Genomic DNA, 25383 nt, shown 5'->3' on the forward strand with positions numbered 1-25383 from the left:
GTTGGATGGATGATAATGAAAATGGATGGCGAATGTTTGATGGCTCTTGAAATGGAGATGATTATGTAATGACTTCCAAGCCCCTGATGAACAGCATGATAGGAACACAGACATGAGAACATGGAAATGCATGTTTTTAAATACAGTCACAGTTCATTGACACATCAGTTTTGGACAAAATTGGTTTAACTGGCTGTAATAAGATGAGAACAGATAACAGTCGCATGCTTCTCCTCCATGGAAATGGGGGCTTTTCATCATCCAGAGTATCTCATAAAGCAGCAGAGAAAAGACAAATTAAAAGGCTCTTCATTCAACTTTGCACATTGTCTTTATTTTACCCTGATGTGTGCATGTGTGCATATTGTTGTCAAAATAATACAGTGTATAAAAGACCTCAAACTAAAAATGTATGTACATGAGTCGCTCTACCTTCAATAAATTACAACACAGCAGTAAAATACCTGGATATAAATGATGTGGTACTCCCAGAAAACATACTTTCACAATCCAGATTTGGTGAAAGACGAAACCATGTGAGGATGTTGATGAAATGATGACATGGCTATGACAATGGTGGTTCATGATAATGAAGAAAAGGAAGCTCATCATTAGTTGACACAGTTTGGAAAAGTCTAGAAGTGCCGATAGGGACCAGTACGACAAACAAACAAAAATAAAAATCTCATCAAACACCAGCTCCCCCCCCCAAACCAAAAGTCCTTCTCCTCAGACAGAAAACTAAACATCACAAACATGTCAGACCACAAGACGTACAAAACATACAAGCCAAGGTACTGTACCTGCCGCCCTCCAACGACCCTCACCCAAACAACACACCAACCCTCACCCCCTCCCCCATCCACAACACAACCCTACCTGCTTATTTTTGAGGTCAAGCGAGAGCTCATAGTCGGAGGTGGCGGAGTGCGAGCCGGCCCCGTTGCGCTGCACCCTCAAGGGCGAAGCCGTGTGGTGCAGGCTGGCTCTCCTCCCTGCCCCACCTCCTTTTGCTCCTCCCCCTTCCTCCTCCTCCTCTTCTTCCTGTGCTGCCTCGCCCTCACGACGCTCGGCCTGTGCCTGCTCTCCCTCTTGCTTTCTCTTTGCTTCCACAACTTCTTCTGACTTTTCCTTCTCTTGCTCCCCCACTGTCTGCTCCTCTCTGCAAGGCGAAGGGGCTTTAGGGGGGTCCTGTGCTCGTTCCTCGCTCGGAGCCTCGACTTGGGGCTCAGGCTCGGGCTGAGGCTCGGGCTCAGGCTCGGGCTCAGGCTCAGGCTCAGGCTCAGGTTCTGGCTCAGACTCGGGCTCCGGTGCAGGCTGGGGTTTCGGTTCTGGTTCAGGCTGAGGTTTGGTTTCGGGCTGGGGCTGAGGTTGGGGCTCAGACTGGGGCTGTGGCTGTGGTGGTTGAGTCTGTGGCTGAGCCTCTTGCTGCTGTTGCTGGGGCTGGGGTTGTGGTTGTGGTTGTGACTCGACCTCACTCTGCAGCTCCCCCTCTCCTCCCTTCCCTTCCTTCCCCAAAGACGAGTCTGGAGAAAGGTCATCGCTGCAGAAAGGAGGAGAAAACGCAGAGTGAGGTTGCTGCTGCATCCGTGGTGAGCTCTGACCTCTTCTCCAGGCTGCCTGGGTTAGTGGTAAGAAGGTGACCCTCTGTTTTTTGTATTGATCTCACTCTGCTACCAACTGTGTGCAGGGCCAGTTCATCTGTCTACCTGCTCTGTTCTGTCTGCTTCTCTTGTCTGTCTAGACACTGACAGACAATGAAACGGAGTAAAAATGTGCAGCACAGAACAGCTGACAAAACCACAGTGTACAAGAGTAAAAAAAAAAAAAGATCAAAAGCGATTATTCATTTCAGCAAATTCCTCAGAAGAGAAAATGTGAAAAAACAAGAAAGTTGACAACCAATAGTGACACACACCCAGCACACACACACACACACACACACAGACACAGACATGGGGGATAGTCATGCAGCTAATACAAATGTCTTTACGCCTTCTACACTACATGTGTGCTTATATATATGTGAATGTGTTAGTGTGGGAGGCGGCTTCTGTGGTGTAATAACAACAAGAGGTGCAATGTGAAACACAGGGGGAAGGTGGAAATCTGTGTTACTGTGTTTTAATTTGATCTGTTTCTGACCAGCTAGACCTTCTTTTTTCTTACTCCTTCCTTTTATAAGCCCATTTTTTTCTGGGTTGATGGATTAGCTCCTTCTTTCTTTGTCACACTCTTGTGTTTCAGTGTCAGTGCCTTGAGTTTAACAATTCCTATTGGTCTCGAACTGTCATACATACTGTACATGCACTAACTATAAGTCTTTTATGAAAGCTGGAGTCACACAGTGTACCTTCAATGCAAGAGAATTGTTTAGCATGTTAGTATGTTAATATTTGATAATTAGCACTAAACACAGAGCACAGCTGAGGCTGATGGTGATAAAAAGTTAAGGGATCACCAACGTCATTATAATTCATCCTGGAAGGGACATGAATATTTGTACTAAATTTCATGGCATTAGTTTTTGAGACATTTCACCACAAAGGTTAAACTCATGGTGGTGCTAGAGGAAAAATCACGAATGTCTGGTCAATATATTGTGCCAATCCATCTAGTAGATGTGGAGATATTTCACTCGATAAATTCAACATTTTGGACTGCTGATGACGCTATATAAAATGTCAGACAATCACTAAATTTATTAGAATTCAGCCTCTGAGCACCATGACTGCCAGTACAAAAGCTCATGACAATCCATCCTGTGGTTGTTGAGACATTTCAGACAGGACAGAAGTAGCTCATCACTAGAGCTATGCTGCTAGCATGGCTAAAACACTTTGTATTAGCTTGATGCACAAATAAATCAACATCTGAATAATAAATTAAAAACAATTTTCAGATTTAATGCCAGGTCCTTTTTAGGTTTCTGCTTGAGCATTATCACAGTTGTTCTGTTTTGTTTTATTCGGGCAACATGTTGAGTATCAGCTGACTTTCCTGAAAGATTCTCGTGAATTCGAGCCAGGTTTACACACTAGTTGAGAGTGGTTGTGATAACAGCTTGGCACGTTAATACCCAGCTTAAGATAAGGCCTTTTTGCTTTTTTTCCTCTTATTGGATACGGTGATAAGACTGGAGTCAGTGAGCATAAAATCAGGACATTCAGGCTGCCATATGCAGAGTGCTGCAGAAGAAAATCAGCATGATTCTCCCCAGAGAGGGGGGAGGAGGAGAGACGACAAACTTTTGGTTTAAACAACCGAAATCTGTGGATTTTCAGAAGTTGCAGAGAGAATGTGAAAATAGTAAGGAAATGTACCTGCTGTACTCTACATACCCACTTAATGTATGTGTGTATTTGTAGCTAAAATGTGCGGTCGTATATAAATGTGTGTCAGTCTATATATCTGCTTACTTCTGCTCTAGTCTAGAGTGTGTTTTGTGTGTACACAGCCTCAAATCTGAAAAGAAGATTCAAACATAGCGAAATCCCGTCTGCTTCCTCTTCCTGCACAGGAGGCTCACTTCTCATTTTCATCACACATGGCAGCACGTAAGCTTGAGGAGAAAGTATCTTTAGCGGGGATATAGCTGGGTCTGCAACTTCTAAAATAGAGCTTGTATGAGTAATGAATAATGAATAGAGAAATAAAGTCTGCTGCTTCGACACTCAGCTGCAGGTGAGCTTTTTCTTTTGCAGAAAAATAGACTTCTTTTGGTCGTCCTGTAGCCTGCCATCTCTGCTCATTGTTGTGAATCTAAATGTAGACTCTCCTATTTGCATTTTGCAGGAGCACTTGTTCTGGTGAGAGATAATCTGACGACCGATAGGCTACGTGCGGCTGGATTTAAGTCTAAAATTCTGATAAGGGAACCAAAAAAAGTTACACTGTGGATAAGGTGGGATTATTTGTGAGCAGACACAGTAAATAAATCACTGTGTGTCTGAACGCAGTCACCGATAACAGAATATATGCATGTGTGTATATTTATGTAAAGCATGTGTGTGCATCCGCTGGAGAGTTACTGTAAACTCTCCCAACCTCTAAGTCTGTCACTCAAACTCTCTCTCTCTCTGCATATCAACTTTTCTCATCCTCATTCCTTTCATCCATTTTGTCAAGCTTCCTGTCATCCTCTCTGTCCAACCGTCTCACGCACACACACACACACACACACATACACACACACACACACACACACACACACACACACACACACAGCGTTCCCGCCACTCTGTCCTCCACCAGGTAAGGAGATTGAGCGGTTCCAGGTGTCAACGTGACTGACGAGGCAGAGACAAGCCCTGGATGCCGCCTCTCTTTTCCTCCTCTCATCTTTCCATACTTCAGTTTTGAAGACGGATGAGCACAGTGGCCTCCACGCGTTCCATCGAGAATATAATTACCGTGTCCTTCTGACGTCTCCTGCTCTCTCTGCCATGATTGCTAACAGGCTGGTACTGTAGTCTGGTGTGTGTTCAGGTCTGTCTGCTGGTGCTGTGTGTTAGTGTATCACCTAGGCAATGTTTTACAATACCGGACCTGCAAAGCAAATGTCCACTAGTGTTAATCAAGTCCATGGATTGTAAGGAATCTGAATTAATTCTGATTTACAGATTAGATACCCTGCTAAATTTCACAAACTATGACGGGAGGCAAAAAATATAAGCACTGAATTGAGAGTATAGGCTTCATTCTGCTTTCGGTTGCACACAATTTCCATACGTGCAGCCTTTGCAGCTGTTACAATCATGTGTGTCATTTTGCAGCATTGCAGGGATGTGAAACGTACTGTATTTGTGCTGAATGTGTGTGAATATAGTGTAGTCACGTAATCTGCTTTCTCTGTATATGTGTGTGTATAAGCATAGGCCCTTTGTTCAGTGGAGGAAGAAATATTTAGATTATTTACTTAAGTAAAAGTACCAATAAAACGTAGAAATACTCAATTACAAGTAAAAGTCCTGCATTAAGTTGGTTTGGGGAAATGGTTAAAATAAGTACTTTGTTAGGGTTAAGAGCTTTGTCAGTTGAACGTGAACATATGTGTTTTTGGGGCACTCGCTGAAATGACTGATGCTGTCGTTTTTCTTGGGAGGACCTAACCTAGGGGTCAGGTCCCCTCCAAACAGTCCATATTGTGTATATTGTTTATATTGTTTATTTCTCCAACTACTGCCAATCCTAAGCAATAAAACACTGTGAAGCTGTGACAAAAAAGTTCAAAATAATGTGGCAATAAACATGATATCAAGAAATCCTATCAAGGGGACAACGTCCTCAACAGAATCTCTCTCTAAACTCTCCGAGCTCTTTCAACCTTGTGGCCATCTTAGTTTCTCTCTTAAGAGCCTCCCGAGTGGCTCGGATGCAGCTGTGTGTGAACATCAAGGAGATGCATTTTGGAGATGCTGCATTCTCTCCATTCTTATCCATTACTTCTGTTGCAGAGTGAAAGGGAGCAGGCGGGCAGCAGCAGAGACGTCTGACAAAGACATCAGTCAGCTCTTCTGGCATGAAGTAGCACAAACTGTAGAAAACATGGAGGTAGATTCTCAGGTTTTAAAGGGATATTTTGAATACTAGGACATGGGTTTACTGACATTTTGGCTGTTTGTTGGAACAAAAAAATTACAAAAAAGAGCGCACACACTGTATGTAGCACATGGGAGCTCACTGTATGTTTAATTCTAAATTTTGCCATTTCGAATGAGGCAGAGATGTGGGTGGAATTGGTTAAAGGAATAGTTTGACATTTTGGGAAATAATTAACCAGTTGCAAAGTGACCTGTGGAGACTCCAGGAATTGTTGTTTTTACAACATTGGTTTTTGAACATATAACGAAGATATAATGTGCTAATTAGTGAGCTTTATCAGTGGAGTACTCTTTTAACAAATCATCCAACTCAGCAAGAAAACAAAAAAGCATATGTCCCAAAATGTCGAACTATTTCTTTAAATATTATATAATTCAGCCCTCGTAAAAAAATTGAGGGCCAAATAGACAGATGTTGGATGCTTGAATGGTTTTTCAGCGAATCTCAATTATAGTATTCAACAACCAGGGCGAGTGGTTCCATTGGGAAGGATTATAAAATACAGATAAAAGTCCCAATGCTGACTACAGCCACTGAGCATCTGTTGTACTGTGTGTAAGGGTGATGACATCTGACAGGAAGACCACCATCTTTATGCAGGAGATCCACTGATTATGTCTCCGTCGCCATGGGCTGCTTCGACTTTCATTAACCTTGATCGCAGAGTTTTTGCTGCATCATCACCGTGGAGGTCTGCAGCAGCAGAGAGATATCAAGGCTGTGTGACTAGTGGGGTTCAAAGGGTCTATCCTCTGGTGGACTGCAGCCAAAGACTTGCTGAAGAGGGCATTATGTGAGGAAAACCACATCAGCACAAGTTATAGCAAATGAGATCCCTGACGCTCGCTGCTATCATTTCTTGCTCGAGAAAGTAGTTTTCTTTCAATCTTAAACATGGATTTTACATTTTTACCATATGGAAGAATTATTCATGTTGAAATATTTGTAGCCAACAAGAATTTATTTCACCTTCTGTTGTATTTTCTGCCTCTCAAAATGATTCCTCTTCAAAACTAAGCAGGAATCAGTCTCTTCCCTTCCCACTTCCCGTTTCTGCTTCTCCTACTGCTCATAGAGAATTACTCAGTTCATCAGGCAGAACACAAGGGCAGACTGGAGAGCAGAAGCTTCTGCATAAATAAGCATATTTCGTTCTTCCGATGCATGGAGAGGGTAATGTATGGGGTAAATTTGCTGAATACATCACCAGAGTGTATTTGAAATTCATCACAGTCTAAGCAAGCAGGAGAGACATGACTTAGTGCCACATGCTCAGCAGAGAACTCAGACATTTTGACGTTCTAAGTGTGATTACATTACTTTTACCATGTTATAAAGCTGTATTATTTAAAAAAGAAATCTGTATTTCAGCTAATTCACTTCAATCTCACCGTGATGAATTTCCAAGCCGCAAGAAAAACACAGATACAACAAAAATCGGCCGCCCTGACAGTGACACAAGTTCATTTTTGCGCCTTGCAGCCTGAAAATCATTTTCTTTCCAGTTCATTTAAGAAGCTCTAACCCCTGATGAAAAATAAAAACACACAAGCTATTAAAATTCACAAAAAGACTCTAATCAAGAGGTCAAGTTGAGTTGTTTTTCTTCAGTTAATGATCATAAAGAGTACATAACATAATTTCCTTTCTCTCTTCATTAATCTATGACCTAACTGCTCGTTAACCTCCCTGTAAACATATTTACAGTGGCTGAGGATGGGACACTCCATTGACTTTCACTTATTTTTTGTCACTTTTAAAAAAGAATATGCTTGTGTGAGCGGTCAGGGCTACAGTGGGAGACCCTGTGTGTGTGTGTGTGTGTGTGTGTGTGTGGGCGATGGGGAGAGTGAACTGTCTACTGGGAGATGTGGTATGGCGGTGTGGATATAAGATGTGTGTTGCATTAGTGATGAGGAGATGAGGCAGAGCATAAGGGTGACAGAGACACAGCTCTGACTCTGAGCCTGATCACACCACATAATATTGACGTACAAAAGATCCGTCATGTTAAAGGCTCGAGATGTGGGCATTTAGACAGGGAGGGTCTAAGGAGAGACACTAAGGTCTAAAAGTCAGACTATCTTAGACTCTGCTGCATCGATTTTGACCATGTTTAAATGTGTCACTCACAAGTCCTCCAACTTGTTAAGATATTTCTCATTTAAAACCACAAATATCAACCTCATGGTGGTGCTACAATAAGAGTTAGGAGATCAGTAGTCAGTAGGCTTCATCCTCTAGGCACCATGAGTGTCTGTACCAAATTTCATGACAATCCATCCAATAGTTTTTGAGATATTGCACACTTGTTTTTTGACAGTATGGTACAAAAGGACAAACCATAAAAGCCTAAAATGTAAATGAAATAGTACAGTATCTCTCTGGAATCAAATCAACCCATCTGATTCTCCCTTAATCAACAGATGAAAAGCCATATATCTTGTCTTTGAGTCTCTGTTTTCCATGATCAAGGTCAAACGGAAACATCAGCTACCCCCACACATCTGCAGCACCCTCGATCCCATAAGAGCCTCCCTCTTGTTTCAAAGCATGCAATGAAGTCCAGAAAAAGGACTGAGGAACTATCTCACATGCTTTCTGCATATTGTGTAATCTCCAGAGAGCCAGCAGCACAATCTTGGCCACGTTGACTGAAGCTTTAGCGTATAATGGTTAACAAATATAGCCATGGCATGTTTAAATCATGAGAAAGGCAGTGGATGAGTCACATTGCTAACAGTATATATGCACCCCCCCCAACAGGGACAAGAAGTGCTTGTGTATGACTTAAAGCATGCTAGGGGAAAGGTCATTTCAAACAATCATGATATTATTTGTTCCTTTTGGGGCACTGATCAGATAAACAACATAAATGGTCTAAAATGTAATGAACCTTCTTCAAAAACGGGAAGAATGAGGTAATAAAGTCCTATTTTAATGATTAAACTATGGTACTATATCAAACATGGCTGACTCTACACTATGAAATTCACCTTGAGCCGACATGTAGTGATGCATGGTAGGGGGTATGCTCTTTGTGCTTTCTGCTCCCCTCATGTGATCAATCCCGAAGTGATGGATTGGTTATGGAGATGCAAATCAATACTGCGCTCACTTGGGCAGGACGACATAGCTCATAAATAGTACCATTTAGCAAGAAAGAGGTGAAGAGAAGAGATGAAACCTGGTAGAAAAGAGAGGCAGTGTGTAATTCTGTATTTTTATATTTAATCCATAGATTCTGAGCACTGGGAGTTGACCAAAAGAGGACTGAGATCAGTGTCGACCAGTTTATGTCTCTGAAAAGCAGAGAATCAGCCGTTGGCTCTTGTTAAAATCCCATGCAGGCACTCTGCTCTTTTATGGAGGGCCAGTGATTGGTATCACAGTGTGAGCAGGTTGAGGTGAGACTACAAAACAAGACACGACAGACTTAAGTTTCTCGCCTCCTGCTGTAAAAGGGTAGGGCTTTTCTTTTTCGTGTTGAATTTTAAGATTGAACGAGGGTAGTCGCCCCTAAAGGATTTTGGAACAAACTGCTTGCACATACAGTATGCAAGTATATATACACACAGACCAGTATAACCACAGGCGTTCCCATGCAATGTCAATGAAACATCTTTCCAGCAACAACAGCGCACAGAGTATAAAAACAGGTTGAGTTCGTGAAATATGCAAGACAGGATTTCAAATTGAATCTCTTCAAAAGCCGATGCCCCGGGATGTGGGTAAAATGGAGGGAGAGACGGCGAGATATAGAAAGAGAAAGAGAGCAGCAGGGGAGGTTGCATCATGTATTTATGGTTGACGCAGTATACCGACAATATATATATATATATACATATATATACATATATACACTGCCCAGTACTCATGGGCAGGACTTCAAGGATGGAAAATGACCCACATTCACAACATCATTCAATGTCAAAGAATGTCATATTCATAAATCTGGTTGCATATTATCCCTATCTGCTAAAAAATAAGTTTCTATATTAGCATACTTTACTATACTACAACTACACAGTGGTTCTTTAAGCCAAATGCTGACACATCTTAGTTTAGCTAACCACGAACTACAACTGAGGACGATGGGAATGGGAGTAGTTTTGCAGGTATTTGGTCATAAATCAAGGTATTGGACAAAACAAAATTTTGACCATGATGCCGCTAATTGAAAAGTCATGGTATCACTAAAGTTATAAGTATATATCGTCTGAGAACCATGATCCACCCAAAAGCTGTTGATATATTTCAATCTGGACCAAAGTGGTGGACAGACTGACCAACATCCCCAGAGCCATGCTGAAAAAAACATGATCAGGTGTGACTTGTTGTGTTATTCCTTTCTAAGCCAAGTGTTTTCCCTGTTGTGGTCCGTTTTTTGTTGACCATAGCGTAGTCTTTACATCTGAATGTGATAATCCAAGGTATCATCTGTTGTGTGCCTGCTGGTGTGCATGACCAAACACACCTTTCCCTTCTGCTTGCACAATGTGATTGGCTGTTATTAGCTATATATCTGATGTCAAGAAAAGATCAAAGGAGATGATGGGCTCCGTACTCTTTTATAACTCGAGGAGGATATTAAGTCATTCCAAGTCCAAGGGCTAAAATCCAAGTGAAGTCACCACTCATTGCTGTCAAAGTCCAGTTGCTAGTCATTTTTGATGTTGTCAAGTACAAAGTCATCAGATTCATGAATTGAGTCTGACTTGAGTCAAGGTCATGTGACCCTGGAGACCCTGCGTCCTGCATCCCAAATGTTGCATACTGGCTATTAACTTTATCAAGTGCTTGAAGCTGCCTACACATGACCATAAAACAGTTTGCACATTTGTTCATATGAACATTGTACAATGGCAACATTCAACAACATTCAGACAATAGGTATAGTAGGTAACACACTGTACATGGCAGTGTATATAAGCCTGCTTTAGATTGTCAGTGTCTTTTGTCTTTTCTCACGCCTTATTTCCCTACTTCTTATTCACATCTTGATGCATATAAGAATCACAATGCTATTTTTATACCTCGTGGCAAAAGCAGCTTTTTATGGATGACTAACAGAGAGGCAGAAATAAAAGGGAGTGTTCAAGAACAACAATGCCCGAAGAAAGGATTCAGATGCTGCTTTGCCTCGCTGTGAGTGGAACAAACAATTGAGCTGTCCCCCCACTCCGATGATTTCACAAGCTAATTGCCTATTACGTGGCCCGTTAGGGGGAAATAACTGTGTTTTTTCCTTTTCCATTTGCCTCACCTCCTTCTTCCCATATTTGAAAATATCCTCAGGCGGTTTCCCGATGCACAAGTCTCTTGTTTGAATTGGACTCTTTTAAGCAACACAGTTCAATACTTCAAGGATCACATGACAGAAGCTCTATGATGCTAAATCACAGGAGCTTGGGAAATACTGGAGATGGTTCAGAAATATCTGAACAAGTCTGACTTTTTTTTAAGTATACAAAAGATATTAAACAAAACTATTGTGCACACAGTGTAAGACTGCTCTACAGTAAATTGCTGCAGAGGGATTATTGAAGTTATTGGCTCAAAAGGAGGAGAAACTAACAATTTATAATTATTAAGGACACGTTCTGAGTGGGTCTGAAGAGACGGAGAAAGAGATATTGAGGAATTAAGCTTATGGCAAATCTTTTTTTCTTTTTTCATGGCTAATTTTATAGATGCAATACATGTTGTTACTGTTGGTCCCTGCCATTACTGTGTAAATCTATTGAGGGTAAAGGGGTGACATGACAAAATGTCACATTGTTCAGCTAGTACAGTATTTGATTTATTGCAATTCACTGCACAGTGGTTAGGATAAAAGTGCAGGTTGTCAACCCCAGTTATATGTTGACTGCGTGCTCAGGAAGGTTGTTATAGAGACGTGAAAGTGAAACACAGGACTTGAAAAAGCCACTGCTGTGAAATACCAAACCGTAGATTTGAGATCTCTGAAGAAAGAGTTAGGAGAATATTGCAGCTCTTTGCTACAGCAGGATGTAGTTTAAAGGCCCCAAAAATGTATTTTCTAAATCAGCTTCTTACTATGAGTGAAGTCCAACAGAAAAATAAAATAAGCTGTTATAGCAGGAACAGTTTTGGTTATTTCACAAGTATTTGGGTATTTTGTACCGGTTTATTGTGGGTACTGTTCAATGAAGTCACGTACGTCTGTGCACCAATAAGAATTTTCCACAGATACAAACAACCACACAGATCATTATGAGGAAGGAATCGAGGAAAATTTGACTGAAAAGATTATACCAACTCTTGAGGGAAATGCAACCCAGTATACATTAAAGGATGGCAAGCAAGGCCAGTTGAGGAGGTATTGGCTGTTGGTCGGTTACATGAACTCTTGAACAACGGAAGTAATTTTCTGCCACAAGCAAGAAAATTCTTTCACAACAAGCAACTCTGAACAATTATAAGTTCACTTCAGTGTTTTCTACTGGAGCGACTCTTTTATTACTCATGAACTTACTTAATGGGAGAAGACGAGCCACCCACAGCACCCACCACGACATGGAATCTCCTGGGAGCTACTTCATGCCATGTGGGCGACCATGCACAGATAGATATTACACTTTCAAATATAATGAAATTTCTCTTGGAATTAGCAGGTTTATTCTGATTTATGTAAACCATTTGTTTCTGATCTGAGCTCCTAGTAATATTAGTGGAATTAAAGGCTCCAACTAAAACTCAGGCTTGAAAGCTGGCTGTAAAAGTTTAGAGTACGGGGGTGTTTCATAATAATAAACTGTCTCACTTCACTTGACCGTTTGCTAAACCCATGCCAGAACAGTGATTGCTAATCCATTCATAGCTTAGTAACAGTAGACACTGCAGTATCTAGACACTGCACGTGTAAGGAATTAATCAAACTCTATGTTTAAACTATGTTTATCTGCTCTAACATACGCTGCAAAGGTTAGCATGCTTGGCTAACTAGTACCAACAGTAGTAACCTAGCGTTATTTACAAGCAACCTACATTGTTTAGTGGGGTTACAGGTTACGTTAGAAAAATACTTTTAGGATTGGAACATCTACCCTTTGCTAGCCAAGATGCTAGCAGAGCAAGTATGTTTTTGCCTGGGACATGTCAGCTTTAGCCACTGTCTTTTAGCATTATATTGTGTATGTAGCAATCAAGGGCATGTAAGACCCTTTTACAGAGTTTTCATTTTAAAATGAATCAGCTGGAAACATCAAAAAGTCAGCTTGAGACAGACAACTGTTAGCATTAGCTTACACTAGCGAGCTTTAGCTGATAAAATCTCCTAGCTACAGTTGTCACTTCAGCTGACAAAATCCAGGGTTCTTGGCTAGAAATGAGAAGCCTGCTTTTGTTTACTTCTGTGTGAAACCGAAGACCCATTGTTTCGAGAACAGAAAGCTTGACAGGCATAGCAACAGTAGCAAACAGTCATGGGGCTTAGCGAACAGCCAATTCAGCATATGTCAACTCAAATAAGAAAGAAAAAGGACCAGCAACATGACAGTGGTGGAAAACACCACAGATAAACAGTGAACAAAGAGGAGGAAGGGTAAAGCTGCTCATCACGAGCTTGAAAAGGTGGATGGAGGTGGACAAGGAGATGAACTGGGTACATTACACAGCCCGGCTGACAGAAAAGAGAGACCCATAGACTGATTCTACATGTGGCCCAGGGAACTGTCAGACCATCCAGGGAAATCAGAGGCAGCTGCTGACATGGAGATAAATCCAGACTTTCATTACATCCAGGAGGGGGGAGGGAATGAGCGGTCAAATTCAGGTTGGGAGGTAGAAGTTGCTTAAGAATATCCATGAACTCACTGTGATATTTCAGAATGGGGCAGTGAGAGGATGAAGCCCTCTCAAGAGCAGAAAAGACAGATTCACAAATGGAACAGAAAGGCTCGCAGACATGTCATGGAAAATGAAAGTGAAATGTAAATGAAACTGCTCAGTGTGGTGGTGGTGACAGCCAAGATATTAACACTGAACATGACGGTGCAAGTGAGAAATCTCCCAGTTGTTGAGGAATGACTTTGCTGTACGGAGGATAAAGATGAGTTCTGAGAGGATTATCAATACAGTACTGAAGCTGATTGTCTATGAGATTATATCCAAAACAAACAGAGGAGAGGCAAGTGGGGGGGAATGGAAATATACCAATTTCCAGAATGATTTCGACAGAAATGACGGAGGGCAGGCTGAGATATTAAAATGGAAGATCAAGTACGATGATAGGATATGGACAGATTCTAGCACATTGGAAGAGACAACCAGTGAAAAATGTAAGACACAAGGAAGAAACAAATGTAGAATTTGTCCACCTGCTAGTTGCTAACTTGTTGTCTTTCTGCTGTTTGGTTCTGGGCAGGTACAGCGGATTAATCAGAGCTGGAAATGAGGTTAATGTGAGCGGTGAGAGTGATTTAAATCAGGTTGTCAACTTGTGGGCTGTAAAACCAAAGCAATGAGTTGAAAGATGCTAAAATGCTCTGTAGCTGAGGGGAACTGCAGAGTCGGGTGATAATTCTCCGTGGGTTCGTCACTACGAGCGATTTATTTTGGTAGTGGCTGCTGACGATACATTTCTCATGCGGTACTATCAAAATCATATAATTCGAGCTTGAATACTTTTGCTTTCATCCTATATTTATGGATATAGAAAATAAAAAGTCACAATCCGTCATGAAACAAATGCTATGTTGTCATATTCATAGTCAAATCTGATATAGTTTAAGTTTAATTTATACTGCACTCTGCAGTATTGTGATGTGATGTTAAAATAGTGCCAATATAACAGAAATGGAATCCACCAATCCACTTCCTTACACTGCACTTCACCTTCAGCAACCTTTAAAAGCCTGCTGATGATCACTCACACACACACACACACACACACACTATACATAACACTGTCAGAGTGAAAGCTACCCTGTACATACAGGATGATCTGTTTGATCCACGTTTGAAGAAGAGATAGCGGGACAAGACAGCACATTTGGCATCTGATAAAACACATTGTAAGCTCTTCAGTGTATTACGCCAGAGTGGGACTTGACGCTTGTAAACACACACACACACACACACACACACACACACACACACACACACACACACATTCATACACACACAAAGCACAGCACAGCCGGATACTTAATGCAGCCAAACACAGCAGGGGCTCAGGGCTTGTCAAACAACAATACAGGGGGACCATGAGACGAACATGCACATACATATCTGATAAGTACAGTACAAGTTGTTCACTGTTATATACCACAGACATTACAGCCTCTACTTACACTACATAAATCATAATACAGAAACACAGCAATAGCCTGGAACATACATCATCTTCACACACAATGGAGTGATAAAAACCTCCGCAGAAGTCTATTCAATTTATCACAGAAGATGAAGCCCTTATAACATGTTTAGACAAATAGAGCCTTGCAGTAATTCAGGGGGGATTGGAAGTTGTTGTAGTTAAATTTTATACACATACTGATAAGAGACAGTATGCAAACTCTGGGTCTCTAGTGGCCCACCACCTTTTATTTCGCTGGGCTATAAGAACGTCACACTACTTCCTGCTTTGGCACTGAATGTAAACACAGGTCATTTTAAACAGTTTGAACAAACAACTTTCTGGAAGAAGGCAGTCTGCAGATTATGTGCACAGACTTACAGTGTGACGCTATTTATTTCCCCTTCCTACAGGGTTTATTCGTCACCAGCCAAGAGTTTGTTTATTGTAACGACAGAGCAGAGGCAGAAGAGGCATGGTCGGGTATCAGGCGCACTATTCACTCTTTGGCACGTTCTCCATTATCTGTCACTGTTCTCAGACGCACACATGCGCACGCTCATATACTCCAAATCAGTCTCCCCTCATCGGTGAAATTGCTTTCAAGGGAAGGGTAAAGAAAATGTTTCACTCTGTTCATTCTATGGCAAAAAGTATAGTTAAGACAGGAGGAGGCCAGCGTTGTGTTTCCATTGACTCTGTCAGATGCTATCCCATCACCGGGCCGATAAGAGCAGGAAAAAATTCAATTACATCTCAGTGAAATGTGAAAGGTTTTTCTTCCAGAGCGAGAGCCCGTCCATGCCTGTGTGGACCTTCACGTCTAATCTTTTCTCTGACATTGGTCCTCTTTGGAGGTGATGTTAGGGAGTGACCAGACTGGTTGGCAATGTCAAAGCAGGTCTATCTCAAAGTGGGCTTAGTGGGCTATTGTAGAAGCAGCCTAATGGTGCGTTTTATGGGTTCCAAATGAGGTGAAGAGGGGAATTGAAAAGAGAAGGACACCTGATCTGTAACAGTGGCGCAATAACGTCTTTACCTACGTGTTTTACATTAAAAGGTCGAAACTAAGTTCTTTGAGGAGAAGCTACATTAACTTTGAATCATCATGAGTCACTGACACTGTTTTTCTTTCTTTATGTTGAAGGTTTCTTAAGGCCTCTTAATCTTGAAGGTTTCTTTGTGCTTCTGTTCAACATAAAAGTGGAAAAATGTTGTTTGGACTGGCACTGCTGGTCTTTTTTAACAAGCAACTCATTTTGGCCGCCCATCACCTCTTCAAAAGAAAGCTCGAGCTGTCAGGGAATGACACCGCCTGCCATACACACTGCAAAGATGACTCACCACAAAAAAGAAAAAAAAAAAAAAAACACAGTTGAAGTCATGGTAACGGCTGCACACTGTGCACAAAAGCATGACGGAGTAAAAAGGGATGCTCTCTGAAACATTTCCTTTCATCAGCATTCAATCGTCTGAAGGTGGGTCATTCATTTTAGTGTAATGAGGAAACACAAAAAGCCAGCTTATAGGAGATATATCTTCCTCTCTTATCGGAAATATATGCTCCTCGTTTCTCCTGATTTCTAACACTCTCTTTTACCAGATAGAAACAAGTATCTACATCATTAACTCTCACCGTTCCCTTCCTAATCTAAACCTCGACCACGCTCTTTCCTTTCTTCCTTCACTCCCCCTCACTCTCCTCCTCGTCATCCCCGTCTCTCATTACAGTGAGCGAGGCGACAGCAGAGGCAGGTCGCTTGTCAGCACTTTTTTTTCGCTTCCTCTCTCCACTCATTTCCTTGTTGATCTACCGTCGTGAGGCTGTCGGCGAGCTGTCAGGACAAGGACTCTACCTGGTGATGTACGCAGAACTTGACAGTGTCACCCACGTCTAGGGCACCTAATGGTCCTTCACAGGGAACAGTAGGGAACAACCTGTGCCCGTTAGATCGCTACCTGGTTCAGTGTGTGAGTGACTGGGAGATACCACAGGATAAATGCAACACATTTTTCCTTTTTAATACCTGTCTGTGGCGTGAATTTAGTTACACACACACACACACACACACACACACACACACACAGGGATGATCTGGCATCAATAGCAAACCCAGATGTGCAATAAGGCAACTAGCTGCGCAAAGGCAATAAACAATCATGGCTGCGTTTGAGTGGAGATCTGAGATTCAGCCATGAAAGATTTGACATACCAGCTGGAAAACAGTTATGAACTGTCTATATTTCTAAGTATGTAGCCTTCCAGCATTTTATAGTGGAGGCCTTGTCACAGTGCTTGCTGTGTGTTTAGTTCAGTCATTTTCATGTTTCCTGTTTTATTTTGTTAAGTTACTCTCCTCTCGTTTTGGTCTACTTCACTTCCTGTCTTTGTGTGGTTTCCCACCTGTATTTAGTCTGTGTGTTTCCTTCTCTCCAGTGCCAGTTTGTTGTATGTTGTTGCTGTGTGTGTTATCTGTCTTGGCTCCCTGTTTCCCCTGCTTTTCTTGTGTTCCCAGTGTTTTTTTTTGGATTTACGTTTGGACTTTTGAATTGTTTGTCAGACTCTGATTCTTGCCTGCTCCTTGTCTGATCTGTTACTTGCATCACTGCCCATGTCTGCATTTGGGTCCTATTCCACGTTCTGCCTAGCACCTTGCCATCACAGCTGTGACAGGCCTGAGATAACATCAGAGGAAATTATAACCTTTACAACTAAATGTTGGTTAAATATGTAGCTGACACATTGAAATAACAGGCGTAGGCTCCATCAACTTACTCACAGAATTAACATTTTTATTTTAGGTACCTTATTAAGTTTCAAGAAAAACGAATAGTTGTACTACTTCACACAACAAATGCCACATATTTAATGAGTATGGGGATTGTTTAAAGGAATACTTCAGCAGCAGTCGGTCAGCTTAGCATTTGATTGATTAATCAATCAGATCATACTTTGGATGGAAACAACAGTCAGATATTCTGCTTCAATGATACACAACCACCGATCCACCCAAAGTAGCGTTAGCAGCTAATGCTACTCCTACTACTGGCCCTTAACTCCTCCCATTTACTGAAGCCATGTGCTGTTTTAATTACAGGAGCATGCACTCACACATTATTATTCAGAAGGATGACACTGAACCAGGAACTGAAGTAAAAAAACAAAAACACTCAGCAGCGTTTTAATGAAAAATCCATCCTCCATAGGGACTAGTTTAAAAGTGCAGCTTAAAGGTTATCCAGTGTATCATTGCCTGGTAACAATTTTTTGTGTGGGAGAAGACTTCATTTTCTGGAGTGACTCTGATTCAACATTTGAAAGAAAATTTAATTCCTGATTGGAAAACCCTCAACCCCAAAAGGTTGTCCTTGTAAAACAACAAAAATAAAAAGAACAGATAGCAGCACTCCAGCGTAAAGTGATTCGCACATGATAAAGATGTGGATAATTTGTATTTTAAAAGGTCAGACAGAGCCTCACATTTCCAAGCTCTTAGTATCTCTTCTGTTAACTGCCATGCACTGCAGAGTGAAGCAGATTGTTAATTCTTCCCTCCATTTGAACCCACAGGAGATTTGCAGCTCACACTCTGCCCTTTCTACTACCTCTGGAGCTGATGGCTAGGGCAGCTGAAGGCACCAGATGCCTGCTTTTGGGGCATTTGGCTCTGGTTGTTTTCCACAATGAGGCATGCTGTAACACATTGGCACTGGCTGACATGATGTGAACTATGTGGGTGAAAAGGGTAGTCACTGGGCTCAAATATGAAATCCGCAGTCATTGACTTCTTTACAGCTTAATAGGAAGAGCAAAGATGACTAGGTGGAAGGACAGAGGATGAAAATTTGGGCTGACGGCCAAAAATGGAAAGGTCAGGACAAAATGTGCAGCCAGCATGTGGACAGACAGATGTCTCTGACTGCCAGGACTTCTGTTTCTCATTAGCTCCCCCTGCTGTCCAGAAGGGGGTTATTTTGTCCATTTGTGGAGCTGCAGGCAATTTAGACACAGGGACAGCTACAGAGAAAGAACAGAAACACAAACAGACACTCATCCCTGGACATTATGCTCTTTTTTTCTTGGCTCACGCTCTCTCTTGCATGCACAAACACTCACCTACACACAGGGGACATTTTATCGCAGCGCAGTCAGGCAGGAGTTGAGCTATTGACTGGCCTGCAGAATGGGACTATGGGTATTCTGGGACCCCTGAGATGATGGAGACTAATAATATGGCAGACCATTAAAGACGGCCGGAGAAAGGAACAAAGGAGGAGAAAGGGAGAGCATTAATAAGACCTTGGCACATTGTGTGTATGTGTGTGTGCTTGCAGGTGTGTGTGTGAAGGGGAATGAGTGAGAGAGCGAGAAAGAGAAGGATGCTTTCTCTGAGTAAATGAGCCTATATATCATAGAGCTCTGCCACTGTACTCGCAATCTTGATTATCTATCTGAAATCATACAAGGTGCTCGTAGCCAGAAAACAGCATTCATCTGAGCCGTTAGCAAATCAAAAGATCTGTATTCAGGCTGAGAACAAAGACGGCCATAATCAGAAAAGAACTTCATCTCATAATGATCACCCCGCTCCTCTAAGAAAAAATGGAAAACATTAGGGGAAAATGTGCATTCATTTTTTTTATTTCTAGCAGTGACTCTAGCACAGAATGGTTATTACTGCATAATAAGCCTTCCTGTGGCATATTTCAATGGATATTATGGCAGGAGCTCTGCCTCCAGGGACAAGTGGGCCGGTTCCTAGAAATGACCGAAACCATTGTTTAACATGGTGCAGTGAGGGATAAAAAATGAGCAGAAATCCCAAATAGAGCCAGAAAAACTGCATGCATTCAGCATTTCATGTATTTTTTTCTTCACCACCTGCCCCTGCAGAAAATCAAAATCATTGAACGTTCTTTATGATTTTGTCCTTGCTTTAAAATATACTATCTATAGCAGCAACTCGTTGTACTATTACCATTACAAATACTTTGAAATATATAAAATATTCATATACTACCTTCCTCTAGTAAATTTCAGTGGATACTATGACAGTAGCTGTGTCTCCAGGGACAAGTGAGTCAGTTAAATGACCCAAACTATTGTTTAACATGGTGCAGTGTTGAACTGCAGTGTTGGCTTGACTTGACCGAGATATCCTGACTTTAGTTTCTCATATGCTTTAAGCTTCAAAAACACTGGATCCTACATTTCCCATGATGCTGATTAACTCATCAGCATTTGTTTTACTTTAAACCCTGCCGGTTAAAAACCCAAATCTTTTAAATTCCCCCAACCCTGTTTGTAAAACAGACTTTCTGTTTGTGATTATGACATCATCAGGGGTCATTTTCTTGACTTGAAAAAGCTCCTCCAGACCCCCATAAAACAACTGCTGAGTAGCACCCCTTATGACTACTAACCTGACTTTGACAGGTAAAATCGGTGGAGAGCCCCTTTAAAAATATGAATATACTACATTGCTATCTACAGCTTTCATTCTGCCTTTTAAAGCAGTTTGTCTGTGTCAAGGAAGATCTAAGAACCAGGCCCTGACATTTATACAGAGGCTGAAACTTAAAAGACTGCTGATTCTGAGACACACACACACACACACACAAACCTTTTGAAAGCGCATACACACAAGAGATGCTGTAGCACAGTCATCAAAATGTTGTGCTTTTATTAAATCTCCTCTGTAATAAAAACCCTCCGCTTGCTTCACAATGGCAAGATAAGCTGCAGAACGGAGAGAGAAGAGGAGGAGAAGCCCTCAGATCTGAACAGTTGACGCTCACCACTGTACCACTGTTCTGCTGTAGAGGGAGATGTGCAGGAATGCGGAGGAGCAACATATAAAGTGGGGAGCGTTGTGGTCTTCTTTATGTATAGCATGTCTAGTCTCATCAAGGTTTACGTGCATTAAAAAGAACCAAACAGTGAGTGACGTCTGTGATCATGAGCATGAGCAGATCTGGTATCACTGTTCTGTGGTGAGTGTCTTGCATAAAGCAGGCCTCAGGGTGAAAATAAATTAGTCGGAGCATCACTTTAATTAGAAATTACTCCAAGCACTCGCGCTCTTTAAAAGCTCCTTTCATTCATTCACAATGCTGCTGAGTGCTGATTTCAATTTTCGAGTGAATTTAGGCTACTCAAATCCCAGAGGATGTGTTTAAAGAGGAATAAGCTAGAACAAAAACCAACAGCTGAATGGATGGACCCCCCGAGGAGAATGACACTGAGTGCTCCTCTGATTGGCTAAGAGACAAACCCTTTGAGCCAATAGGAAGGTGACAACAGAAAGACAGGGAAATAAAACATAAGGCTTACTCATGGCTGAGATTATTACAGTAACGGGGGAGGACAAATGAATTCTTGTCTACATACACTCAGACATGTCTAACTCCTAACAGACAGTCTCTGGATGTATCTTCCTGCTGTGCCCTCTGTTCCCATGACAACAGAACAGCAAGCCGACAAGGTCACTTTCTCCAGCTGAGGCAGCATGATAGCACAACCACAGCATGCAACAGAGATGGGGGGGGGGGATGAGGACAAATATTAAATTATGAGGGTGAAGAGGTGAAAGGAATTTGGCGAACTGTGATTGAGGATACCACATGTGTGATATTTAATTTGCGGATGCACAGGTGAGACTAATGGTGGGTGTCTGCTGATGTGAGGACAAAAAGCAGACGTGATCTTGCACTTTAACAAGTTTGGACCTGAACAGTGTGTGTGTGTGTGTGTGTGTGTGTGTGTGTGTGTGGCCGCCGCACATCTTCAAAGGCAAACCCTGAACGACTAAAAAAAGTTTCTGGGCACACTTTCCCAACATGCCCCTGAACGTCCTCCAACAGAACGGATCAATCATTCTATCAGTTCCTCCGTCTGTCTCAATGCATCATGGTCCCTGTAGTTCAGCCAGTCTCCCCAACAGCCAGAACCTCTGCTTGTTTCGGTTGCTACCCAAAGTGACAAAGCATTTCCAGCTGTGTCCTTATTCATCCCACGTCACCTTTACATTTGGCAGACAGCATGACTCCGCTAATTAGCGCAGTTTATTATTAATCCCAGTGATTAATTAGAGAAAAGGGTGTCTTGGCAAGACGACACAGCTGTCTACTTGCGCCACGACCAGAGGTGAATTAATTTCCTGCAGAAACACCATAATTCTCCCCACTGCGATCTCTCAAGGTGTCAGCTTCATCGTAACCACTCGTGGCACTTATCAACGCTTTATTCCCGTTCGTGATCAAGGACGGTTTTGAGGTGCAGATAAAAATGATGACACAAGCCTCCTAAATCTGATCTGGCTATGACCCAATTGTGTTGTCCTTTGTTTTATATTTCTCTAAAGTCATATGCTTCACCAGATGGAGAGTGTAATCCTTCCTTTCCTCTAATTCAGCATTTTTTACAACCTATCATAAAAAGATAAGATTGCAAACTTTAATCACGCTGGGAGTTCAAAAGTGCAGATCACCTAATTTACTCTGATTAGACTAATCTAAATTTAGCTTCAAATCTTGTAACTTTTGGATGAGTGGTTTTACTGGCTGGCAACAATCTGTTACCCTAAAAATAAACGTCATACATTTCATTCAATTGTCATGTGTTCATTAAGCTAGAACTTTAAGAAAAAGTAGAGGAAGCTCCTGAACTTGATAACTAATTTTCTCTCTGATAAGGTAAATCATTATGGCAGATGTGTGAGCTAATTAGCATAGCATACCTCATTAAGGCGTTGGTGTGTGCGTATGTGTGTGCAAGTCATTTGTCAGGAGCACAGCAGGAGGACTAATTTAAAAGGGGGTTTTAGATGGTGAGCAAGATGTCAGTCTTTCTGGGCGCACTGTGAGCTGCTGGGGGAAAGCAGTCGGTTTGGCAGCTGAAACGCCAACAGGCTCAAGTGTCGTGCCAAAAAATGTGTGCTGTCACCTGCCAAAGACTGACTGGCCAGTTTATATTTAACTCTGTGACCAAAAGAGTTGAGTGTTTGCTATCCTATCAGCTTCATCATCATGTGTCCAGGATGACTCAGCCATGAAGGGACATTGTTTGAACTCTTTACTTGAATTTGTGAAGTTCTGTGGAAGCATGTAAACAAAGTATACTGTGTCTGACTTTCTGCTAAACAGTTCTGCTAAGCTAAATTTAAACTGCAAGCATGAAGACTCAGCATAGTTGTTTTTATGCAAATTGTGATATATTACAATACATATTGGCACTCGCTTGAGACAGAAAAGTCTTTTGATTAAAGACATTGTTCTGCATGACATTATTCTCTGTGTCTGGGATGCAATTCCAGAAATGTGCTCCTATTTATAAAAGTGTCTGTTGTGGTTGTTTTCACATTTTTAGCTTTATTCATTTTAGGAAAGATGACTACTGACTGACCTTCTACATGTAAAGGACCTCATGGAACTAGCATATAACTCACTCACAAACACCAATTCATTTAAATTTAGCAGGATGCAGACTCTCTATTAGTCGAGCAGTTCAGTCATCATCAGACCAGACACCGTAGGAAGTCAAATAATAAATAAATGAATAATTGCAACAGCAGTTTAGACCTGTAGATGTCTCTGTTAGCCCCCTATCCCAGTGTATTTCTTTGCCTTATGTAAAGCACTGAATTGCTAAAAAAACATTACACTTGCCTTGCCTAGAGAAGAAAGAAGAAGAAAGAATTTGATGCTGCAATTTTTAAATGCAGCTAACCAGCCGGGCCGGGCCAGCACTACTCAGTCACAGTAGCTCCCGGAGATTCTTTATTTTCTCTCTACTGTTGTTTTTTTCTGCGTTTTTTTCTTGCATTTTGTGTTCACCATTGTACATAATTTTGTTTTAAAAAAAAACAAGCTTTTTAACGGTCAGTTAGTTGAATAAATAAATTGAAGTGAATTGTGCAACCAAGCCAATAAACTTAGCTCCCTCCATTTTGGACTCTCCGGCTCTCCGTCCCCTCAAAGGTCAGCGCTGTCAAGACGGCTTGCTATTGTTCGTTTACTTTGCCCTTGCAAGTGAATCCACCAATTGCCACGATTCCAATGGAAAGAACTGCAATCGCAGCATAAATTCTCCCCTTTAGATGCTGGTGTGAATAGGCCTTAAAGGTGGCACAAGTTGGACTGGAAGTTTGTGTCCAGAAACGCAGGTCTGAACCACCTGGGCTGCGACTCTGCCATTGGATTATATTGGCTGGGCCTGGTTTTGTGTCCTTTGCATCAGTGACTTTGTGTGCTTGTTTTACCTTCAGGATGAAATGTGCACGGAATAAGTAATTAACATGGAAAAAGACCAGACTTGTTAAAACTCAGTAAAAAGAGTATCTCTGATATTAACTTTACGATTATATATGCATTCTCTTTGTCTGCATCTTTTGTGACTGGTGTAGATTTAATAAGATCAATAAACAATAATTCACCAAATAATGTATTCGTATTCTTTTCTTTTATGTTCAGTCCATATGGGAATAATGTGCCCTTTGTCTGGGGCGTATCTGCTTTATCATGCTTTATCAGAGCCAGATATTGCACCAGTGACCTCGTAAGGTTTAAGTGAGAACTCTAACCAACCCTAGCCTACAATTTATTGGCTACTTTACTGGACAAGATAGCTGAGAAAGCAGCTGCACTCTTACTGATCAGTCGGTGGGGGCTACACCTCGCACTGTTCAAACTGACAAGGTGTTGCGCTTGTACTTGTTTACACACACTGTACACATCAGATTTTTGTTGATAGGACAGTGCAGTTACCACCATTTGTACAAAAGAAAATACGTTTCTGAAGTGGGAGTGCAAAGGCAACAGTTTCCCTGTAACACCTGAGTAAACCTCACACAGTGGCATCAAACTGTGAACATAAATTTGTACATTGAAGATGTGTTATCAAGAGCGAGCAGATTCTGTTTCTTGCAATGTTTTCCTCGTGCTACAATTCAAATCAAGCCTTACACACAGTTTATTTCTTGGAAACTGGCAGTCGAATTCAGAGATTTCATGAATGAGTGTGGATGAGTACTCAAAAACAGTTCAACCATTGCACTCCTGTTCACTCTAAAGGCTGGAGAGGCTGTATTTTGTTCTAAAAGAGGACGAAAAACACACAGCAGCAATTAAAAAAGTAATAATTCTACCTGAGGCTTGTCCACCAGGCATCTTCCTGAGTGTCATTATTTATAGTTCTTCTGCTGCGGCATTCACCATGCTAGAATATTCTAACACTGCTTTCCTTCCATTTATGAGGTTTCTGGGGCCCTGCGTGTTGACCACAGCAGTTCTCATTTTTGCTGCAAAGCAGAAAGTTAAACTTAAGGTCCCCTATGGAACTATAAAAGTGAGAACAAAACTCCTGAGTGCTATTTTAGCACACAGCAGCAGAAGATGGCTCACACTACTAATTGAAAGACTGGGGCCATCCCACACAATCAGCCCCTTCCATGGGTGAT

At 41.7% G+C, this 25383-nt stretch overlaps 1 protein-coding gene across 1 annotated transcript in view; it reads right to left on the minus strand.

The window, feature by feature from the left end:
* iqsec3a (IQ motif and Sec7 domain ArfGEF 3a) overlaps positions 1 to 25383 on the minus strand; it is an 88452-nt gene that overhangs the window by 41808 nt on the left and 21261 nt on the right. Inside the window, exon 3 of the mRNA XM_070929280.1 lies at positions 880 to 1543. Coding sequence (XP_070785381.1) covers positions 880 to 1543 — 664 coding nt within the window. The remainder of the gene's footprint in view (positions 1 to 879; positions 1544 to 25383) is intronic.

This window comes from Enoplosus armatus, chromosome 22 (assembly GCF_043641665.1).
Source record: "Enoplosus armatus isolate fEnoArm2 chromosome 22, fEnoArm2.hap1, whole genome shotgun sequence".
In the NCBI taxonomy this organism is placed as follows: domain Eukaryota; kingdom Metazoa; phylum Chordata; class Actinopteri; order Centrarchiformes; family Enoplosidae; genus Enoplosus; species Enoplosus armatus.